The sequence below is a fragment of the Pomacea canaliculata genome, linkage group LG7 (assembly GCF_003073045.1).
Source record: "Pomacea canaliculata isolate SZHN2017 linkage group LG7, ASM307304v1, whole genome shotgun sequence".
In the NCBI taxonomy this organism is placed as follows: domain Eukaryota; kingdom Metazoa; phylum Mollusca; class Gastropoda; order Architaenioglossa; family Ampullariidae; genus Pomacea; species Pomacea canaliculata.
Genome location: NC_037596.1, coordinates 12770063 through 12793350, shown reverse-complemented (window position 1 = coordinate 12793350; position 23288 = coordinate 12770063). Strand labels below are relative to the sequence as shown.

The following is a 23288-nucleotide window of genomic DNA, read 5'->3' as shown; positions in this document are numbered from 1 at the left end:
TAAGTGTTATTAAAATATTCAAAAAAAAGCTTTCAGTATGGCTTATTCAAAAGTGAAAAGAGGTAGCAAGAAAAAGCATGTTTTCTTCCTCAAAATACAAGAAAATGAGAAAAATCAATCAAAACGAATGTTTCATTACTATAATGATTATCAAAAAAAGACTAAAGAATATTTACATGGCGCATCATTCCACTGCAACGCTGTTTACATAAATAAAAAAAAGTAATAACAATAAAGGCACTTTGTATAGCGCCTTATCCCTACCCTAAGGGCAAGCTCAAGGGGCTTCACAAAATAAATAAGGAATTTTTACAGCACAGTCTACAAAAAATTCCTTGATATCCAGATTTTTATACCTGTGGACAGTCACTTGAAACGACGTATCACAACATCTAAATAAAGTTCGAAAATACTCACACAAAAAAGCTAACATATACACAAACAGTTATACCTTACCTGCTTTATGTACTCAGAGTCACCTAGAAGTCAGCTTAGCATTAACTCCAGATTGTTATTTGCGTTTTGTTAGAGACTATTTCAAACTTTATTATACTGGCTAGGAAAAGAATAACAAATGACACATGCCAAACAGGTTAATTATGAGTACAAGTGTTAAGATCGTTCGGTCGGTTGGTTTGTTTTGTCTGCTTGTCAACTTTGTCTAATAAGCCGATCATATTGCAATCCTCTATTTGCGTTAGATAAAGACACAAATTCAAGAACAATATACTCTTATCTTTTAATACTAACAAGACATCATGATTGATTTTGACCTTTTCTGTGACTTTATAATACTTATATTTTTTCATTTCAGAAGAAATTTGCTACAAATTTTAATGCAAGATTAAAAATGACAAAAAAGAAAAACAAATCCAAAAATCTCTTACACAGAAGATCAAAGCAGACAAATCAATACGAACACATATACTATGCATTGACTGCATATCACACTGAGCGTTCATGAGGGATCAAGTGTCTGTCTGAAGCTTGTGGAGGACATGCAGGATACTTATCACAGGGTATCGATACTTCGAAGATTCTTGCACAATGGAAATGGCGGTCTCTTAACTTCTGCAAGAGTCCTTTACTGCAGTGGATTATGAAATTTGCTCAAATATTCTAAAACTTTATTATTAAATTCTCTTTCTCTCTTCTCTTCTTGCCTTCTACCTCTCCTTCCCTCACAACTCTCTGAGCTTGAATTTTTGTATTCCCTTTTCCTTTCATCTATTCAAATCCTATTTCCCATCTTTCTTACTCATCTACGAAGAATATCTAAGCCTGTGTATATGAAATACATAATGTGCTAACTATACTCTTACACACGCGAATACTAAGATTATTAGCATGCGACTTTGTGAGAAAGCCTCTCAGCATTTGGGGCTCTTGAAGATGGGAGTGTATATGACATTTTACACTTTATGTATTAATGAGAGCATTATCTTTTCAGATACACATGGACATTGATTTTCTTTCTATGCTGCTAAGTTCACTGACATAGAATAACAGTAACAATCTGAAAGAAAAAGAACTCGGTAAGACTAACTTAAAATTCGCTTACGTACACTGATTCACTTAAAAACCAAGTGCCTGAAGCCTCAAATAATTCAAAATCGCGAAACACGAAAAACACGAGGAACTTTATTGAAATTTTTAGATATAGCCACACACCAATTAGCAAAAAGCAGTAATGAAGTTGGTCAAGCACATCCTCGAAGTCTCGTCTGCTAGGATTTCAGCGCCAAGCTTTAATTACCGGAAAAAAGCACGCACGTTGTAACCGTACTTTTACAAACGGTTCCGTCTAAGAGGCTGAAATTTTCACAACCAATATCCGCAAAAATACAGTGTATAAGGTGTTCTGAGTGCGTTGTGGATTTTTGAATGTTTGAATAGAGTGTGTAGCAGCAAAGATGCCACAACTCTTTCGCAGAATTCCACCGTTCTTAAGAAAAGTGATTGACCGTTTTAAAACGCAATTACTTTTGTAGCTTACAGATAATTGTACGACAATGATTATCTTAAGATGAAGACAATGCCCCTTGACAAACAATGACTTTGACTTCCCTGTTTTTGCTGTAGTCATACAATACCAAGATCAATCTCAGAAGTCTGGGAAGTTGCAACATAAGGAGTTAAGCAGCAAACACCAATCACTCGTATTTCCTTCATAAGTGTTTAGCCTAAGCATTTAAATAGCTAAGAGAACTTAATGATACAATCTGTCAAATAACTTCAAGCATTGATCCGTTTGAGTCGAAAAAAAGTGTCTTTTTTTCTAAATTCTACAAGGTTTTTATGTTAATCTATGTTATTAAATCCCGATATGACATGTAAACATGTCTTGCTAGAATACGCTTTCACGTTTTTTCCTTCACTAAATTACATTAATATACTTACTCGATGTTGTACTTGAAGATCCTCTGTCATTGCGCAGAGTTAGAGTCCAGTGTCCTCTTTCCAACATGTTTTTCTTGTCCACGAAAACAGTCAGTACAAGATCCGGTGGATTACCACTGGTACTGCAGTTCACCTCCATGAAAGACTTTTCTCCTAACGCCTTCTTTGTCAACAAGCATCTGTCGATTGTTTTTGTATGGGCTTTAATGTTGAATGTCCATACTTCGTACGAGTCATGGTCGACTATTTTTGGAAGCATGTCAAGAAACTGTGGAGGACCTACACACGTGCAGAAGAAATAGCATTTTTGTGGCTGGTATAAAATGTTGCTAGCGAGTCATTCTTTTATTTTATTGAAAGGGTACGTAGAATTGATGCTACACATGACAACATAAATAAAAAGTGGTTATCTATATTTATATATATTTGCCTCATGAAATAATCGTTTGCACCCCCAAAAATGCAAAACACATAACTACATCTTCATGCACGGGCTTAGACAAAATCACGTATACATATATTTCTACTTACACCTGACAAGGAAGGCCACGGATCTGTTTAGTTCTGACCCTTCGCCTTCACAGCGAACTATTGGCCAGTCATCTTCACACTTCACTGAAAGTGATAGGTGCAGGCTCCCTTTGTCTGTAGCAAGTTCCTTGGAAGTTTTGTCAAGCAGCCGGAAGGTGACAGGCGGGTTCCCATTGACAAAGAAGCAGGATACATTGACTTCCTGTTGTTCGTTAATGAGATGCACGTTGCTCACTTCCTGTCCATCGACCGTGAGATTTATAACTTTGGATGAATCTGGGCAAGCAAAACACTTCATCAATACACAGGTGACATACATTTGAATACAGAAACCCATGCAAATGCAGGCATAATGTGCTAGAAAGTATCGATAAAACATTCCACTCAAACTTCTAAATTCATGAAACAATTGGCATAAAATTATAACAAATTCTGAAATAAAACACATGCATTGTTATTTGAAACTATATTGTCTTATGGAGGAAAAAGATAGTCAAGAGGTTAGAGTGTTAGGGTCCGAACCGAGAGGCACACCGGCTAAGCTTCCCAGAATCCACCCAGCTTGAGAGAATGGGTACCTAACTCCTAAGAGGACTGGAGAAGGTAAGACAGCAAGGAGATTGGCACCACCCTCACCTAAAACTGACCGAGAAGAGTGACTAATGTTTCTTCATAAAGGCTATTTAAAAAAATGAAATAAGTGTTGCTTATATTCCTAATAATTACTTACATAACACCCCAAGGTTTGTCTCAAAAATCATCCTTTTGTGTAGCGTGCTGTTCTCCAAGTAGAAATAAATTGAACTTAGTGACCGACTGACCAGCTGTGAAATCTTTATCTCCCAGGTCATCATTGAGCTGACAATGTCACGACGCTCTGCTGAACAGGAGGTTTCGTCTCTGGAAATGTAATTCCTAACAGCCATTTCGTTAGACTGATCTCTCCATGTAAACCTGCACCTAGTTGTGAGATTGCTATTTTCACACACGTCTAAAGTGAGACGGATATTGTCTGAGAATGTCGACGATTCTGTGATATTTAGAAGAAATGTAATGTTTTTCAAACTGCCTTCTCTTTCAAACACTGTTTCGCTGGAGTTAAGCGCTCCACCTGTAAACACAGTTTAATCAGTACAATATTGTCGTGTCATCATGTGTCCTAACAATAATTTGTGCTATGTAGTCTTCTGATGTAAAGATTTATTATTAGGTCTAGGCTTACTAAATTAGAAACAGTGAATAGTCAAATACTTTGTGTAAAGGTCATGTTGGCTTCGCAAAATAATTTTTGTTTATCTCTCTGATACTCATTGTTTCATGACTTCAATATGTCTGGTAAAATATTGAATGGTGGTTATAAATATAAGTTCCTAGAAAGATTGAATTTATTTCACCATAGTTATTTAAAATTATTTGTAAAATATATGTGTTCCTTCGTCCAGGAAGATAAAAACATTGTCACACAATCCCAATAGATGTTTCTTTACTCATACTACACACATATGTGAAAACAGTCAAATATCATCTCAAAACAAAATAATTACTTACATGTAAAGGCAAACGTTGTGTTTTGTCCAATAAGTACCAGTAACAGACTCCAAAGTGCACTAAAAACACCCATAGTAAGGTTCTCTAGCTCTTCTTTTTATGTGGCAGGTCAGAACAAATAGAGTCGTCCGTCTGAGATAGGATTACTTATAGGCAGGCTGGGGCGTTAGAGTATGTTTCATTTTCCTGCGTATTTTACTTGTGATACTTATTTACTTATGCGCTTTGCAAGATGTGACCTCGTAAGCGTCAAATAATATAGTCAATATGAGCAAAATAAAAGGTCACTGCCATGATTTTTGCTTCTTTCAAATTAGCATCCGCTAACACACAATAAAAAACAGAAGTGGTCAAGACAGAACGGCAACAGAGACAGTAGGAAGAGATAAACAAAAAACGCAAAGTTTGGAAAAAGAAGAAAGTACAAAAGTTTTGAGAGATGAGGAACAAAACTTTGGGGCCAATTGCACAATATTTCTAATCTCAGACAGTTTTAGGCCTTGTCTATTAAGAAAATAAGTTATATAGCGATAAAGTACACAACACAATTTTTATTTGAACAAATATTGTTTTAAATGAGATAACACTGCTTAAGCCAAACTTTCCATCTTGTTAGCACTCTTTTTAATCTACTCTTAAGTAGCGATTCTATATAGTATGAGAGTGATTTTTAAAATTTGATTCTCAACAACAGTTTTAAGTTTTCAAAACTAGTACATGGTGTGTAGAGAGAGTTATAGATGAAAAAATCAGGAACTATGTAATGTTGGAATAGTAGTTTTAAATTTGATAAGACATTTGTGACACACTGTTGAGGCAGTTGCTTTTTGAGTCCAAGTAGGAATGAGTAGTAAAAAAATAAAGATGCTGAGGAAGAGAGAGCTGATGGATCTGCAGATTACACATGACTGAAGATGAAAGCCACATTTAACAAACAAGAAGATTAGAAGCTGTCAGAAGCCCATAATTAATTCTAAGATTCAGCTGTGTACATATAGACTTTTGTTCACCCCAAACTCTATGATTTTTTTCCAATCTTTTATTTCCTTGAATTTTCAAATCAAGTTTATACCCGTTATAAATCAATACAAATCATCATACAATTTCAAATACGAGCAGAACGATACACACATAATATCTATAAAAATTATATATTATGTACATGCATAAACATATATACAGACATTAGGGTCCATGTCATACATGTAGTAATGACTACATATATATATATACAGAGAATATAGCAAACAGGAATAAACTTTTACCAATTATAAGGCTCTCTTTATATACCGATCCTGTCCAATAACATCCCTACTCACCACAAAGCCCATGCCAAAGGAAAAAAAAACCCGTCTAAACACTAAATTCAACTATTAGCAATGCAGCAAAATATATAATGTGGGTTGAATCTCAACATAATATCAAATGTAACCATGAGTATAGTTTATGATGACAATGATGACAGGATTCAGAGAGTTTTAAGGGAAGGAATCGCTTTGTAAAACTGAATAACAATCTGAGTTATCTTCTTCTTTAAAGTGACTTGTCAAAACCAGCTCATAGGGCGAGTTTATTTTCAGTTGATTAAAGCTCCAGAGAGAGCGAGGGAAAGAACATAGGAACCACATAGGCCCAACTGACAGGGGGTTGCCCTATACCGGGTCCGCTGGCGAGGTGTTGTTGTGGCCCTATGCTCCTCGAGGAATAACAAGGAATAAACTAAACTCTGACTACGTTGTCCAGGATGTTGAATGTGTTGTTTTGTCCTCTATCTGTAAAATAATGATGAAAATTTCTTTAAGACATAAAGCACTAAGAAAACTACCAGATTTAAATGTTCATAAAAGACAGTTGAATTTAACATAAAACAAGTAATCTTTTTTTCTTTTTTCATGTATGTTTGTGTGTATTGGGGCACAAACTGATGTTTCACATTCAAAGAATATAGAGAATTATTCTTCCTCAGCTCTGCTATAGCTCTCCTGGTATGAGTACACTACTGTGCATATATCTTAGCACACCAATGCAAAGTTACAAGAATATAAATTATGTGATCAGCTGTTAATTCATAATAAAATATGTTACATACAATGTAGATATAAAAGAAGAGGCTCATAATTTTTAGAGGAAAAAAGACCTTAAGCGCTATATTTCACCTAATCTTGTCAGTTAGCAATTCAGGCACAGTCCCGTGATTTCTTCAAATTGATGTCCTTGGCTTTGACTTCAATGACACTATGATCTATGTATGAAGTCTTGTGATCATCAGAACTAGAACAGCCAGCATCCAAATAATCCATGTAAGTGATATAAATTTGATTAAAAAAGATCAATATGGTAGCACACAGGGACAAAGTTTAAGCAAAGAAATACTTTTTTTACAGAAGTAGCAAAACATTGTTATTCTTTTGGAAACGTTTAATCTTGCCTTTCTTAAAACATTTAATAGCATATAAAAATGGAGACTAAGGCAGATCAAAAAAAGAGTAATTTTTTTTTAGACAAGTATCATTTCACAAAAAACTTACATTTGCATACTGTATACGCCACTACTAAACAATAGTGGACTTGTTTGTCCCAAACGCAAGCTATTTATTCACGAAAATCCTATAAATTATTTGTAAAGCAATTATAATACTTTGATATATTTACAGACAGCAAAAATATTAAAGTACAATTATTGAGAGCAGGCTGAGGATAGAATTCAAAACTTATAGCCTCAAACTGACTTGCTACTTTATGGCCATACCAGATGACACTTTTAAGTCTTATATTAGGAATTAGTAAAAAATATTATAAGAAATTTTATAAGCTTTTAATGATCATCATCAATTGTGGTACAAACGACAATGACAATAACATATTTCTATATACTGTGATGTTTTCATCTTAATGTTCAAATATTATCAATTTTCTTTGTCTTTGATTTTGATCTCTGATTGAATTTTCTATACTCTCTGCAACCAGACTTTTTCCATTACACACCTGTGTTCTATCTGCTATGATATTTATAATGTTTTGCTGATGTTATTTGTTATTCTTATCATGAGTTTATTTACTGCCCACCACAAGTTTGCACTCTTAGTGGCCCATCCTCTGTTCTTTGGTTAAATAAAGTCAGGTATGGCGCAAAGAGAGGAAAGACAGGGGGACATTGGAAATATGTGAAACACACAATTTTTAAAGTTCTGTAGAGTACAGTGTTTATCTCTGGGTTGCCTGGAAAAAAGATATTTTTTGCCTTATAGATCAGTTGGGTTCACTTTCAGTAATGATCAGTTCTGATTTTTAGCCTTGTCTCTGCCACTAATGATTTTAACATTATAGAAGACAATATGTATGAATATTTATGCATACAAGTTTAAAACATGCATGTGTGAATATGTGACTTTTTCTTGCTCTTTACATTAGAGAGAGAGAGTAAAAAGGTTAAAGATAAAAGTAAACTAACCTTCCTTGAATACATTTTTACCTTGTTGCTTTAGTTGGTGAGCCAGTTTGAGATGAAGGATGATTTGATCTTTCACTTTTAATTAAGGGAATAATAGATGAAAAATAGCCACAACCCACTGATTTATGCCAGCGAGTATAAGTTTCTTTGGTTCCTGTTGCTTTTTCTGCTTCTTGTGAAATTTTGCATTCGTCGATGCTAGACAAACAAGCATCTTTACAAATGTGGGAAAAATAGCTATGAAAAAGTCAAAGAATAAAACCAGAGACTTTAAATGAATTGACAAGCAATTCACAATTTTTTTTTCTTAGCAAAAGCAGACTGATTTACTTACAAACTGTCAAAAACAATTATTCTCACCTGTGCACTGAAAGAACTCTAATCAGTGATGTCATGCTGAAACTAAGGTAGTTATAATTTTCATAAACTTTACTCTCATTAGCTCTAAAGCCTTGATGACCTAATGCGTCTATATAAGCTGTGGATTTCTTCATGTGCTTGTCCATGTTTCATAATTTGTCTACCAATGATAAGAAAAGGTTATCTGATCTAGCCTGGGGTATAAGCACATTTTATTGTCCATTCATTATAATTATTTTTATCTGATGATGCATCCAAGAGTTTTCACTAAATCTCTCTAGTGTGACTGCGCAACCGGACATATCATCTTTGAGAGCTTTTCATTTCATGCTCAGGGCACACATCTTTGGTCCCTATCCCCCATCTCCCAACCCTTTTGCACTATTATCTCCACAAAGTTTGCATGAGACAATGGGTACACTCCGCCACATTGCTTTGACATGAGGATAAAACTTGGTGAGGGTCTAAACGGAACTCCCCACAGCCAATAGTAGATGACTACTGATGTGTGGGTAATTTGGCAACAGAGGAAATCTGACAGTAAAACCCTAAAAATCACTAAAAGCATGGACATCAAAAAGTGTGCTATCGGAGTCAAACCACAGATAAAACTGGGTTCCTCACATATCAAAATTAAACAAAATACTACATCATTTAACCACTTTATCGAGTTATCATTAGGTTTCCATTACCAAATGCTTACCTGTAATACATTTGTTTTTCCCTGCTGATAAATATTGAATTAGAAACACACCGGTTATGATTTTGTTATTTTCTATTTTCTTAAATTCGAAATCACCAAATAAAGTAAAATAATAATAAAAATTAAAAAAAAAATTAAGCAATAGATCAACTTGTCTGTCATGCTGGCAACAGATTCCTCTTTAGGAATGGTGCAATAGACAACAAACAATGCAATTCAGATTATTTCTTAGTGTAAAAAAAACATCATGTATCCTAGGCATGCTTCTATAAACATGATTCAGCGAATCTCTTTATTATACCCAATACTTAACTGAAAGAATTCAAAATAAAGTATGGTAAGTCAAAATAGATGAAAAAGAGGTCAAATATCGTTCTCACGATTTTGATCAAGGCACAAAAATGAGACCTAGTCTTTAAATTGCATTCAAAATTCAACAATAAGCCAATGTTTTATTTTGTGACAAAATTCTCTCTGCTCACCTTAAAAGCACTTCGTGAGGACCAACACTATCATGGGTGTCTTTACATTCTTGACATCTGATAAAAAAAATTCTAACAAATGTCTTAATGGGCGATTAATTCATGTTTCAATGGGAGAATTTTCTGTTGCTCTTGCTCCCTCACTGACTCGCTCACACTGAGCAAATGCACACCACCTTTTATTCTTTTAGAAGGAAAGATACAAAGAAAAAGAAAGAACAAGAGTGAAACTGTACTTTATGACCCGCATTAATTTTTTGTATGCAACATTTACAGTTCTCTTGAAATGTTCTAAAATAATTGCATTTATTCCGAAGACGGCCCACTACTCTCTTTTATGAAAGATTGTTGAATTCTGTTTCCTCTTAGCCTATTGATATTTAATCGGGTGAACTAAGGCTAATAACTCGTACACAAAATTTTTGTCTGCGGGAGACCTTTTACAAGCATTTTATATGCTTATACCCTACTGATGTGGTTTGTTAACGATGATATTAGTCACCTTGGGAATCCCAGCATTTATTGAAAAATGTATGTACTTTCAACTTTCGGACCGGGCATGGGACTGACCTGACCTGATGTACTTTCAGAGGAAAAAGTACAGATTATGGCAAACCAGCTATCATGCATCCTGAATAAAAAAGAAGGGTTTTTGGTTGAAAAAAGTTTGACTACATTAACTGATTTTCGTTCTTATCTATATTTATTATATACTACATACAGTATACTTTTGTTAAATATCTTTAAAATTTGATTTGAAAGATTTTAAAGGTAACTTGCCTTTCAGATGATGGTGGTTTTTGTCCAGTTGTACACCCTAAAATCATTTATTTATGCGTAAAACACTGAGGGTACTACTTTAACCGTCATTATTATTATCATTAGTGGAAGTAGTCTACTACTACTATAAATATACAGTTCAAAATAAAATTTAGCTCATTAAAAGTATTTGCCATAGCGCTTACTTAATTATAATAGTATTGAAGATATCAAGGAAAGTAAAGAGCACAATAAATAATAACCAATATTTCTAACGCGTAATGTAAATGGTCTTGAATCTTTTTGATTTTGTTCGACTTTTTTCTGTTTACTTAATTTCTTTAGTTTTGAATGGAAAAATATGTTTGCTTACATTTAAATAGCCTTTTTCGAAAAATCAAGGTGAGAATGATGGTCGACAGAAGGATCACGATCGGAATTACAATTGCAATGACAGTTTTATCATTAGGAGCGGTTTCTGGTTCTCCACTTGCGATACCTACGCAAACACATTACATGTCATGACTGTCATCTGAGAAAAGAAGTACTGAATAAATAGCTGGTGTAAGAAATATTTCAATATATTTTTAAGCAGTTAATGTTCATCCATGCAATACACAATGTGCAAATAAACCTTTGACTGATTGCTCATAAATGATTTTTAAAATGTCATTTCATTCTATTACAGAGTAACAAATTTTGTGTCAGAACAAATGGTATTCAGTATTACTCATTCATGGTTTACATGCCTCAAGTAAAAGAAAGTATCACATTGTAAAAATGGTATGTATACATTACTGCTGTATGTTAGATCGATCAGACTATTCTAACATATTGCCTAATAGTGTTTTGAATACAGCAGCTTGGAAATATAAAATAAGTGATAAGATAGTACCCCAAAAAAAAAAATACTCAGAAGAAGAGTTCGTGAGTAAAAATTTTATTCTCAGATGTTGCTGCATTTACTTACTTGTATCTTTTGTAATAACTTGGGCTTCAGATTTGACTTCATAGTTTTCTAAAAAAGAAACAAAATATTAAGATTGGGCAGGAGAAAAAGAAAAGAATATTGTAATAATGTTTGTTATAACGTAAAATTCATGTGTCACAAATACTGTTATTTTTTTTGCAGATGCTATTCACTGCAAAACAAGTTCTTTTCTCACCAGTAACTTTCATTTGCAATAAATTCTTTTCCCCAATACCCCCCCAAAAAAAATCTAGCAAAATAGTCATTAAATGTTGATTTGATTGCCATTTATGAAATCCTTACATTAAAAAAATATTCTTTTCAGTAGCAATAGGCGAAAAGCAGCAGTGGAGATAACAGTTCATAATGACAGCGTTATACTAGTCAATCCTTTTTATGGGTCAACATCTGCTAAGTAAAAGCTTTTTTTCAGAATGTATTCTTGTTGACTTTCATGACTATAAAAGGAGTAGATTTTAAAAAATATCATTCCACTTCTGCAAAGACAAGGCATAGAAACCTACCCTTATCTCTTAGCTTTCCGTCTCAATCCCCGTTTGAAACTTTTACATTTAGTTAGTAAGTGCTTTTTATAATTCATTTAGTAGTTCTGCCTCCAGTCAAGTCAATTTTTTTTTATTCCTGCTTTTTTAAGGTGACAGCCATATTCAGCTAAAGCTGACTAAAGATGGTTGCTGTACAGCAGAGATCCGTATCAGGATTGGTATGGCAACATCCGCAATGTCCAGGCTGGACAGGATCTGGCGGAGCAACTCAATCAGCTTCAGTACCAAGCACAGGCTGTACAAGTCCATCGTGGTGTCAATCCTTCTCTACGGCTGCGAGACTTGGACACTGCTTGCCGCAACGGAAAAGAAACTCCAGGCCTTTGAGAACAAGTGCTTGAGAAGGCTGCTCCGCATCTCGTACCGCGAACACAAGACCAACGAATACGTACGGAGCACCGTGACCTCCCTCGTGGGCCCACATGAACCCCTTCTGGCAACAGTGACGCGGCGCAAGCTCGCCTGGTTCGGTCACGTCACCCGCCACAACACCCTGTCCAAGACAATCCTACAAGGAACCCTCGAAGGGAGCCGTCGTCGTGGTCGTCCGAGGAAAAGCTGGGTCACCAACATCAAAGAATGGACCGGACGCGAGATGCCGTACCTGCTCTCATCTGCTGAAGACAGGACCGGGTGGAAAATTCTGTCTGTTGCTGCTGCCGGACGGTCCCCCCTACGCCCGGACCGGGCATGGGACTGACCTGACCTGACCTGACCATATTCAGCATGTGGTGACAGTAAAAGAATATGTACATGAAGTCCGACGTCACCCAAATTTTGTGTAGAACATTTAAAAGCTTCTAAAGAGCTGGTTAAACGAAAGAAAATCTTATGTTCAATGCTGTTTCATCACAGAAGTCTGTTGTTAGCGGAACATATCTTTGGTTCCACAGTGAATGAAACACTTTTACTGCAAAACTTTATATTGGCAACTGGCCTCATTTAAATGAGCGTACCGGACATTAATCTGAATATTATTGCAGGAATGAAAGACCAGCAATAAGTGACCAATGCTTTACCTAAAGTGGCTTTTTTACAACTATTGAAGCATTTGACATTGACATTCTTACCTCTTAGGTTACAGCGGCACTTTCCGGAGTAAGTTTCAGACTGACTCAGGATTTTACAGATGAAAGTTGTTAATTCCTTTTCCACTTTCTGTGCCAACGTGATTAGTACAGAATCCTCTTGTCGTTTGAATGTATATTCAGCAGCAATATGACAGTCATAATCATCAGACCACATACAATCTAGAATTTTTTCTGCATAACAGATAATAAACGGTTATGATTATGTTACAAAATACATTTTCAGTGCTTAAAACATTGTTTTAAAATAATTCAAAGAAACAGGCATATCGCAAAATTAAAAACATATAAGAATGCAATAACCAGTACAACAATGATATTTTAAAAATAGAGATTAAACACCACCAAAAACTATTGCTGCTATGTTTTTGCAATTGCATGCGTTAATTTTGTTTTAAACTGCATTTGCTAACCATTGGAGGGGAGAAAAACTAAGAACTCAAAGTGGAGATTACAAAAACGTTAAGTACTCTTTTCGTCATTAGATTTAATGAGAGAGTACACCTTAAAGTTAAAATTTATTACCATAATAAAAGCCCACAATATTGGTGATGTTATTTATCTATGTCTAGGTTGTAATACTACATAATATAAGCCCCTTATAATCGTTATTCTTATTCATCCATCACTAGATAATAATGCTTTACTGAAAGTAGACAAGATTACAGAAGGTGTTATTCATAAGCAGCAGCAACTTATGTCAAAGAAGCTTTTTCATCGACCCCTGATTACTATCCAGTACAAATATTTTCATATTCCCACACTTGAAAATAATCCAGTCATAAACCTTGGAAACAGCTCTTTGTACCCTCCTATGTTTGAATATTCCTTCATTTTAAATTCAGAACAACATAGAAAACCTTGTGTCAGGCACGGAGGTGTCCAGGACAAATGATGATGATGATGGCATAGACAAAAATATTATTTTAAGGATGTCATAACTATATTCTTGAGCCTTTAAAGAAGAGTAGAATAATCTATAGTAAAAAGGCAAAAGCAAGTTTAGTAGCGATACTTTAGCACAAAGATTACACAAACACTCTGCAGAACTGCTTCAGTACTGTAGATAGGTTGATAGTGATAAACATGTGATACATTGTAACAAGCAGGCAAGTATGGGAAATTATGACAGTGTATTAGTCAGAAAATCTCTAATAAGAAATAAATGGGGAGACAGGCTCTGGCCTTATAAGAACTGACTTCTATGTTTTAAAACAAGAATGAAAAAGGCCTGATAAAAGGATACCACTAACTGTACTTGGGAGACAAAGTGAAATGTCTTGGCTTTTCAAGAATGTAAGCAGGATAAAGAGGTTTGTTCGGACTGAAGTATAATAATTATAGTCCTAAAAAATCAAGTTAGGAAACAAGTTGAAATTAGGGGGAAAACAAGAAGTTGATGCCGATGGAGATGGCTTATCATATATGATCAAATCCAGAGTAACTGCAATTCTCTGAATAAAATATATATTGCGCCCGATTTCTATTTCGGAGACATATATTGTCTTGTTCGACGTTATAAGGTTTTATATAAAATGTACACTCTTTCCCTCAAAACTTATGACAGTATATGGTATACCAAAATGACATTTTCCTAACAAAGCTATGGGCCAAGAACAACCGCACTGATAAAGTGATGTTTGAGTAGTCACCTTGTCTCATAGCAGACACAGCGTAGATTGAAAAATCTGCCTGGCATCCCCTTTCAGGTATGATAAAGTTTACCTGAGACATTTCAGAATTCATTTCTAGGATATCTGCAAAACAATAAAACAGAAATTCACCAGTTGCACATATAAACACGAGAATATACACGTTTACACAAATTAAAAATGCGTCTCTTACATCACCATCTATATCGTAAAAATCACGAAGAACACGATACGATAAGTAATACGAGCAGTTCATAAAATTAAACAATAAATCCTCACTTCGTCTGAGTAATTGTCTAACGCCTGTGACTTTCTATGAAATTAGACTTAGGCCTTGTTTACGTTAAAAAGGAAGTGACGTCATAGTTATGGTGGATCGCTATAAATAGGAAGACTACTCAGTCCGGGTATTTCCGGAAAACACTAAATTTTTATGAATGCACCCATATTAACGTGTGTGTGTGTGTGAGAGAGACATCTAACACAAAGTAATCCATAAGTTTACAAGATCAAACAAGACATACAGACACTTACTCCTCTCTCACTTTCTCACTGAACTATCAAACCACACACACAGGCAAAGGGATAGCCGAGTGGTTACAGCGCTGACGTCCAAACCCAATTAAAGGGTTCGATTCCCTTTCTACAGCTGATCCAGCGGGATGGAATGGGTAGTTTTAAGAGGATGGAAGGTAAGTGAGCAAGGAAGAAGATGGCACCAGGGAAGCCCTCGCCATAAAGTGCAATAAAAATGAACTCTCCCCTTCGATCCATGTACTCTCCACCTACCACTATGAATCCCTTAAACGTCACTGAAACGCACCTCTTCAGTAAACATTACTCCAATACTCGACCATCCCATAACCCACCAAAATACTAGTTCTTTTTTACCACCATTACTGCTCGTCTTTATATTCACGGATACTCTCAGTTCTTGTTATTCGTTCCTTTGTTTTTTCTGTATTGTTTTATTTATCATTACATGATCGTACGTACGACGACGTTTTGTACAATCATCCGTTAACTTTATATGATAAAAATGTAACGCGAAGTATATCGCTCACTTCGTTAAAGTATGTATGATCAAGTAGATACGGTTACTCAAATCTTTTTACTGCAACATACGACAACTTAGTTCTCAGGGAGTATAATTATTACACGATAATTAAATAAATGAGAATTCGCCTTAAGGAATTGTGTCTGTCTTTTTGATGAGAATATTATAACAATTATAATTAAATAACAATGCTCCACTCTTCACACACTTCTTTCAAGAAGCTCAAGTTCCAGCAATAACTGGTGAACCTAAGCTGTACTTATAGCAGGCTGTAAAAGGACACGAAACTGTATAATTAATATAGCACCAGATAAAAGCGATGTTCCCATAATCACTGCAATTAAATGATCTTCCTCAGAACACATGTCTGGCTATGGATACTTTGTATCAAGTTTGTTGTTCTTAACAAATATATTCGTGATCAAAGGAAACATTTGCTATCTTACATGTAAGGTACATTAATAGGCTGTCAACTGTGGATATATGAGCAATATATATAAGTGTTTAGTCATGACTACGGATAAATCGGAAAAAATTTACATTTGGAAAGGGTATATGATGTAGAAGAAGAAAAAAGAAGATTGAAGTAAGTGTAAAGCACAAAACTGAACATTATTATATAATTTATAACTACTGAGAACATTGACAATATGTTAAGGTAAGCGGCTCATAACTCGTGCAAGATCATTTACCTATCCTTTTTCAATTTTACGATCAAGTCCATAAACGAACTAATACTCCTTCAAACTTTTCGGTCAAGAAGCACATGCTAACCTTCTTTATAAAATTTTAAACAGGTTATTCACCAAATTTTATTGGAATAAATTCATGTCTAAGTGAGGCCTGATGGGAGAGAGCGAGTAAATTTCATGCCTTCTTCTGATTTTTATAAAATTTGTAGAATTGTGATTTACATTGAATTTTTTTATTAAGCCTCAGTTCAAACTATAGCTGCAGAGAAAACTTTTTTTTTCTTCTTTTGCAAACAAAGAAGGTTGGCGATTAATTGTGCAGTTTTAAATTTCTCATGTCTTAGTTTCAGAATGTTGCGTTTCATTACAGAACGATTGATGTGGTGTAATTTATGTCGTTATACCTACCTCGCTAAAATATCAACTACATAAAAAAAAGGTTGATGCAGCCACTACCTAAAAATATCCTGAAAAGAATGTCACGCTTGCAACAGTACTTCTGTCAAATTTCGAAGGAACAGGATAATATTTAGTCCTTTTATCGTAAATTTAAAGATACATGAGAATATCTTTCTTGAAAGTTAAATACTAACCTTAAAACCCATTATCGGACACTCAGGTGTAAAAATATTTTATCCAGAACGCGTCCTATGTAATAAAAAGATAGCGATATTGATAATTCCATGTGAGGATTTTTAATGTAACATTTCAAATTTTTAAGGCAAACGGGGATTTTCAATATTATCAGGAAGTAATCCCAATATCTAAAAATAAACACGCACAAGAACTGGCTTATGTATGTTTTAATAAAAGTGAAAGGAGTTCCTTCTCCAATATCTGTAAGTGTTTTGTTATTTATTAGTTATCCCTCTACATACCGTAGCAATCTACCGAAGCGAATGAAAATGCACAACAGGTTAATAATAAGCAACCGAAATCATTCTTTAATATTAATTACTTTCGCTATACTACTGCAATAAAAGCCACACTCTTTTTTTAACTGTCTGGTCTTAAGATCTCAAGGTTTATCAGAAAACAGTAAAATGATGCTGAGACGCCAATAACATTATCGGAAAATAAGCAAACTTAAAAGAAATCTTCATGATATATAAGAAAATATTGGACGATGATATTGATTTTATCGCTGAGCATTTTCTCCCAAGACCAGTTAGTGTTTAATGTGCACACAAAAAACACATCATTTTTTTTATTTTAGTGAAAGCATTATTTTTAACATTTTACAGTGAATAACAAACAAGAGTGAAATTTTGCCTGAAGAGAAGCAGTTTACAACTATTACCTATCTGCCTTCAATGTTACTAAAAGCTCGGCTTAGAATTTAGGATCTCTGTATCTCTATATATGAATGTGCGTGAAATAACAACACCCTCAACAGTTCAGTGCAAGATATGAGTGGACAGAGGGTACAGCCACCCGTCAGTAGAGAAATGGGTCCGAAGCCTGGAGCGACGTGGTTTGTTCCTACGAACCCCGTTACTGACAACTCCATGGTGACCTGGGGGCCCAAATGAAGATTTCACAGCTGGGTCAGTCGGGTCACTTAGTGTCATGCAGCTCACCGGAGAACAGAACTCACAACAACAAGACAAAGAAGAGGAAGCAATTATTAAGCGGATTCCATATGATATTTCTGTGTAAGTGATAATAATTAACATTATTTAAGAATCTAGTAACTATACTTATTTTAAACGTCAAAAAATTTCAAGTCCTAACTTTTTAATCACGTACTATTCGCTCACCTTTATTTAATAGTTATGCGCAATCTGTTTTCGTGTAATGAGGTGTCTTGCCTCGTATATCTCCCGCAACAGCTACTTCGTAATTTTTCTCTCAAGTGATCGAGTCCTTGCGGCTGTACGACCTTCTTTTATTTCGCTCTCTTTATCTGTTTATTACTAGTTTTGCACCACAGTACTGATTTTATAGACGAATTCTACTGTGATATTTTGAAACGCTGAATTACCAGACTGACCCCACTTACAAACCGCCAAGAAACTAAAAGGTAGAAGGTTTATAAACCAAAATGGAACTAAAATGCTTTTCAGTACAGCTTTACTTCATTTTACACTGGGGTGTATTGGTGTCAGCGATTTCCACGCACATTTGAGGTTTAGTACAATTCACTATCCTCAGCGTCTTTTGCTGTGTGATAAGCAGGAAACATCCCTACTTCCACAAGATAAGTTCTTACAGTCACAATGTGGATCTGCTATGCTGACTTGAAATGCTTTGTATTTAAAATCCTCATTATCTGAATGATTTATTATTTTAATTTCCTGAATGAATACTTGTTTGTTGTAGATGTTTCTTGATGACGTGATATCATACTATTACCATTCAGCTCAGCGCATTAGCCACAACATTAATAATATGACGTCACAGATAGCAACAAGGAGCGAGTGACGTCAGCTGTTGGTCTGAAGATGTGGCTATGGAAATAAGATTAGAAATCATGACGTCATTGCTATTTCGGCCTAGACTGTTGTAGCACGTTCGAGCTATATATAGTTCCTTCTGGAACATCCTACTTATCTGTGCCTGTAGTATATAAGAACACCTTGATTGACAGTGATGAATGTATTAGTGATACAGTCTAGTGACTAGTGATACAGTCGTACCAGTGAATAGCGATACTGTGGTACTAGTGATCCGGGATCCTGTCGTACTAGTAAATAATGATATAATCGTGCTAGTGGATAGTCAAACAGTCGTACTTTTTATATAGTTGTACTAGTGAAGAGTGATAGTCATACTAGTAAGACATATTAGTAAATAGTGATACAGTCGTACTAGTTTATAGTCAGTCATACTAGTAAATAGTGAGACGTTTGTACTAGTGAATAGTGATACAGTCCTACTGGTGAATTTAGTTGTATTATTGAATAGGGACAGCAGTACTATTGAATATTGATACGGTTAGATAAAAAGTAACTTAATAGGACAGTGAGGTACACCTATATAGTCGACGAAAAAAACGACAGTAAAAGTAGCCGTACAATAATATTGTGAGTATTCTAAAGACAAATGAGAGAGGCATTAAAAAAAAGTCTATGTGATATATGTAATGAATTGTTACATTCAAACTGTCATCAAGCCAATTAAGAGACTTTATGGCTCATTTCATACTAAGCAAGATTTCGTTTTCCGCGTGACTAGAAATGAAAACCGGTGCCTGTGCTGTTTATAATTAACGTCTGACAGTGCAAAAAGTGTCAGAAAATGATATGTTTTCGCAGTTATTAAATATAGAATATTTTTGACGAAAAAGAAAACATTTAGTTTGCAAAAGCATGATTTTTGCATGTTTTAGGGCAGACATAGATGTTATGCTCACAGTTTTAAACTCAGCAAAGCTGGTTGTACAAATCCTCAAATGTGCCTGTTCATCTGTTCAAATTCATTACGTGACGATACACCCAATCGCACAGTGCACTGGTTTGTCAATAAAACATAACCTTTACAGAAATCGTCCCATAATGATACACTAATTTAAAATAACTCCATACTTCCTATACTGTACATTCTTATATTGTATTTCAATAACTGCGTTAAAAGAAACTTTTTTCATCAAACTTAATTTTTGTGCAAGCAGTTTCAAAAGTTTCAAAAATTGAATAATTAACTCAAGGATTGGAGGTTGTGTGTGTGTGTGCAGATCCACCCAAAGTCACAAGTCTGACTGTAGACGGGCAAGAGGTGAACGGCACTCATCTCATCAACGATAGTCAGAAGGTGAACATCTCTTGTTCCTTTGACAAAGGAAACTCGTCTGTCACCTTTAGTCTAGTTGACAACAATGGAATGGAACTTGTTAGAGGTTCAGGTCCTCTGACCTATTCGCTTCTAGTGGACTGTGAAGATGACTGGCCAACAGTTCGTTGTGAAGGGGATGGGTCTAAGCAGAACAGATCTGTGTCTTTTCTTGTCAAATGTAAGTACAAAAGTAAACGTGCATTGTACTACATCAGTGCGTGTATAACGTATATTTAACCCTTTGTGATAAAGCCTTACCAGCAAACACATACTGCCATCGAAGATTACAATACTTTGGTCGGATACGTATTTAGGGTTGAATATAAAAAAGTATTGACAGTAGGAAGCATAGATAATATTTAATAAAAATAACACCAATCATATGTTACTCAAAAAATATATCAAAAACCGCCTGTTTGTTATTGGTCCAATGTTTCTCTAGTCGTCTTAGAAATAGACTGAGAGAAGCAAAGACTAGTCTTAAGCAAAGAACCAATAATTAAATTTGTCTATTTAATGTCATCGGCGATTTACAAACAATCAACGGTATCCATTTTTATCATATTTAATATCTTTTTTAAAATTTGTTATGATATGTAAAACAAAATTAATTTGATAAGATTACTCTGCGTTGATAGATAACATTATAGTAAATCTAGTATAACGTTTAAATAATATGTAATAAATAATGACATAATTTTTAAAGTGCAATTTATACATTACAACTTGCATTATTTTGTTTGTTGTTATTGCAGGTCCTCCCAAGTTCACTGAAAACTGGATTAATATAGTCCATTCTATAGAACTTGATAATATAACACTACAGGTCAAAGCTGATACAAAAGAAGTGGATAACTGTCTGCTGACATCAGTGCCATCAGAAGACAATGTAACAATAAAAGTGGGCTGCACACTTACAGGTCATCCGCCTGATCTTGCTCTATCTTTCTCCCTTAGAAAGAGAATCAACAGTATCCAAGGCATCTGGATGCTAACTCTTCTCAACAAAAGAGGTCATGCCACCACAATGTTAAACTTTACGGAAGAATCAAAAAGGAGTTTGATGACAGAAAGCAAAAACCCAGGTATACAAATAGAAGGATAAATGAACTTCTTTAGCTGTTATTTCTAACCTTGTTTCCTTCTTTAACTTTAAAAATAAATGCATACGTCCATGTATTATATGTATATTTATAAACATTTAGATTAACCTAAGTATATAAATATGCTTAATTAAATATAAAACTTTACACATGTTTGGATAAAAGTATGTTCACATAAAGAGACATAAAAGAACAAAAAAATACATAGCATTGTGCTGATCGAAGGCACACTTACAAAGCCACAAGAACACATTTTCAAAGAAGACAGTAGGGATTCCAAAGGGATCCTTCAGATAGCAGTCTAATTTTAAATAATTAGTGCCACAGTGGTGATCATTCTAAAAAAATAGCTCTGTGGATTTGCATAAAGGAAACTGAAGAAGTGGTGAACAATAAGAGGAAGGAGTCTTAAGCAACTGCCAGATAAAATATAAAAAAACTTCATAATTACCATAGTGTATAAAACATTGGTTCTCAAAGAAGGAAAGGATGCTGAAAATAGTTGTAGGTAAACGTGCTTTTTATGATCACATGTGTCTGAAGATGTCTCTGCATATGTACACTTACGCTTATTTATATGTTTAAAAGTCAAAGATTACTTTCGCTCACTCAGACTTTCAGGAAGTTACTCTTTGTCCGAGTAAGCTTCTTTGTGTCATTTATAGATATTTTAAAATTTGGATTTTATACCATGATGATACAATGTTTTAAATAAGGTGTTAATGTGGTGGTGTTTTTTGGATACGTTTAAGTGTAAATCTTTGTAAGAGATAGGGATCACTAGTTATGATCATAATAAGTATGTAAAATGCTCTAAATACACATTGGTAATTCTATCCTCAAATAGCTTTCTTTATTAGAAATTATTGCCAAGCATGTTTGTCTTTTATTAAAATGTAAATTCTTCTCATTGTAGACACTTTTACAGTAAATTACAGCCTGACAATATGCCAAGAAATTAATCAAGACAAAACAATACTTTGCTTGTTTCAGCACAAACACCAGTAAAAGAAATAGTCATCGGAGGGACGTGTGGTGCTGTCCTCATTGCTGTTATTGCTATTATAGGCATTCGTGCCATTAAAATGGTCAATGAGAATAAACGTGGTAAGTTTTAAAATGTATCACATTTATTTGCAGCTTTCTCGTTATTCCATAAAAAATTTTTACTAATCATTCCCCAATCACAGGCTGCAACAGAACAAGGCACAAAGATGTAAAAGCTCTCCATCACTTTGTCAACTGGGGTCGAAGGCCTGATGGCCCTTTGTGAAGAAAGGCTGGCCATTGTTGTTTTATTCAATTATATTAATTAAATTCAGCTTTTTATTTAAATATAATTAAGAGCATAATGCTAAGGTTTTCTCAGTTTGTCTGTCGAATGAAAATAATAAGTAAATAATTTGAAAACCAAATTATAAGGATAACTCTTATAACTCTTCTTTCAATGCAAATTTCCTGAAGATGGCAGATATAGTCGCCGTATTCTAGGAAGAATTGAAAGATTTGTTTGAAAACACAATGTATACTAGGCGATAAAGTGAGGAACATAGATTACCTGAGCAAATCAATAGTAATACTCGGGGCTGTAATAAGAGCTTCTTTAATGATATTCTAGTCATTGTCAGGTCGGAAATTCTTAGAGCTAAACATACAGTATGTTTTTGAATTGACAAGGTAATTAAAGCATTAATTGTCACTACAGTAAAACTCTTAGCGTACAATCTACGAAAACTGAAGATTTAGTTACACAAGATTTACATTGCGTTTGCTATTATTTGTCTGTCAAAGTATGTATGTGTATTCACGTGTACTTGTTCTCTTTTGTGCTTTATACAAATCTAAATAAATGAACATATGTACGAGAGCTTGGATGCATGTATCATGGCTTCTTGAAGAATGTAAGTTGTCCTTTCTTTCAAATATTTAAGGAATATTTTAATGTGAATCAGAATAAAAGAGAAACTGAAATCGCAGCGTTTCTCAGGAGCGTTAAGTGTAGTTACTGTAGTTTTGTCACCGCATCGTGTGAGTAGCCACGTACGTATTTTATATACGAGCGCGTCCGTGGTATGAGAGACAAGACACGCCAACCTTCCTGATCGTCGGTGAGTACAGTGATGTTTTGAAATATTTGATTCTAGGCATACTT

At 34.7% G+C, this 23288-nt stretch overlaps 3 protein-coding genes across 5 annotated transcripts in view; 1 reads left to right on the top strand and 2 right to left on the bottom strand.

The window, feature by feature from the left end:
• Positions 1–1915: 1915 nt before the first annotated feature.
• On the bottom strand, positions 1916–4925 carry LOC112568225. The gene is made up of 4 exons (XM_025245420.1): positions 4480–4925; positions 3662–4042; positions 2932–3207; positions 1916–2679 (listed from the first exon to the last, which is right to left on the bottom strand). Exons 1-4 carry the CDS (start codon positions 4550–4552, stop codon positions 2378–2380), a joined length of 1032 nt encoding a protein of 343 aa, XP_025101205.1. The 5' UTR covers positions 4553–4925; the 3' UTR covers positions 1916–2377.
• A 578-nt stretch (positions 4926–5503) lies between these two features.
• LOC112568224 lies at positions 5504–14861 on the bottom strand. Of its 3 annotated transcripts, none has more exons than XM_025245416.1 (10): positions 14790–14861; positions 14511–14615; positions 12841–13032; positions 11205–11252; positions 10608–10733; positions 10256–10292; positions 9476–9532; positions 7952–8128; positions 6636–6750; positions 5504–6251 (listed from the first exon to the last, which is right to left on the bottom strand). In XM_025245416.1, the coding sequence occupies exons 2-9, from the start codon at positions 14602–14604 to the stop codon at positions 6657–6659; spliced, it is 825 nt and encodes a 274-aa protein (XP_025101201.1). In that variant the 5' UTR covers positions 14605–14615; positions 14790–14861; the 3' UTR covers positions 5504–6251; positions 6636–6656. The 3 variants fall into 3 exon arrangements, with proteins under 3 accessions (XP_025101201.1, XP_025101202.1, XP_025101203.1); XM_025245417.1 differs by lacking the exon at positions 14790–14861 and adding an exon at positions 14704–14770; XM_025245418.1 differs by lacking the exon at positions 9476–9532.
• A 334-nt stretch (positions 14862–15195) lies between these two features.
• LOC112568573 overlaps positions 15196–23288 on the top strand; it is a 170877-nt gene continuing 162784 nt past the window's right edge. Inside the window, exons 1-4 of the mRNA XM_025245905.1 lie at positions 15196–15202; positions 19936–20211; positions 20789–21118; positions 22130–22243. Of these exons, the coding sequence (XP_025101690.1) occupies positions 15196–15202; positions 19936–20211; positions 20789–21118; positions 22130–22243 (727 nt within the window). The remainder of the gene's footprint in view (positions 15203–19935; positions 20212–20788; positions 21119–22129; positions 22244–23288) is intronic.

Excerpts from the sequence above, each read along its gene's own strand:
- LOC112568225 (XM_025245420.1), bottom strand. The coding sequence starts at position 4,552 with ATGGGTGTTTTTAGTGCACTTTGGAGTCTGTTACTGGTACTTATTGGA. Across the intron at positions 4,043-4,479 it reads CACAACGTTTGCCTTTACAT|GTGGAGCGCTTAACTCCAGC; the intron begins GTAAGTAATTAT and ends CTGTGTTTACAG. Across the intron at positions 2,680-2,931 it reads CGTGGCCTTCCTTGTCAGGT|GTCCTCCACAGTTTCTTGAC; the intron begins GTAAGTAGAAAT and ends GCACGTGTGTAG.
- LOC112568224 (XM_025245416.1), bottom strand. The coding sequence starts at position 14,604 with ATGAATTCTGAAATGTCTCAGGTAAACTTTATCATACCTGAAAGGGGA. Across the intron at positions 8,129-9,475 it reads CCTCACGAAGTGCTTTTAAG|CATCGACGAATGCAAAATTT; the intron begins GTGAGCAGAGAG and ends TTGTTTGTCTAG. Across the intron at positions 6,751-7,951 it reads TCACCAACTAAAGCAACAAG|TTCTGATGATCACAAGACTT; the intron begins GTAAAAATGTAT and ends TGGCTGTTCTAG.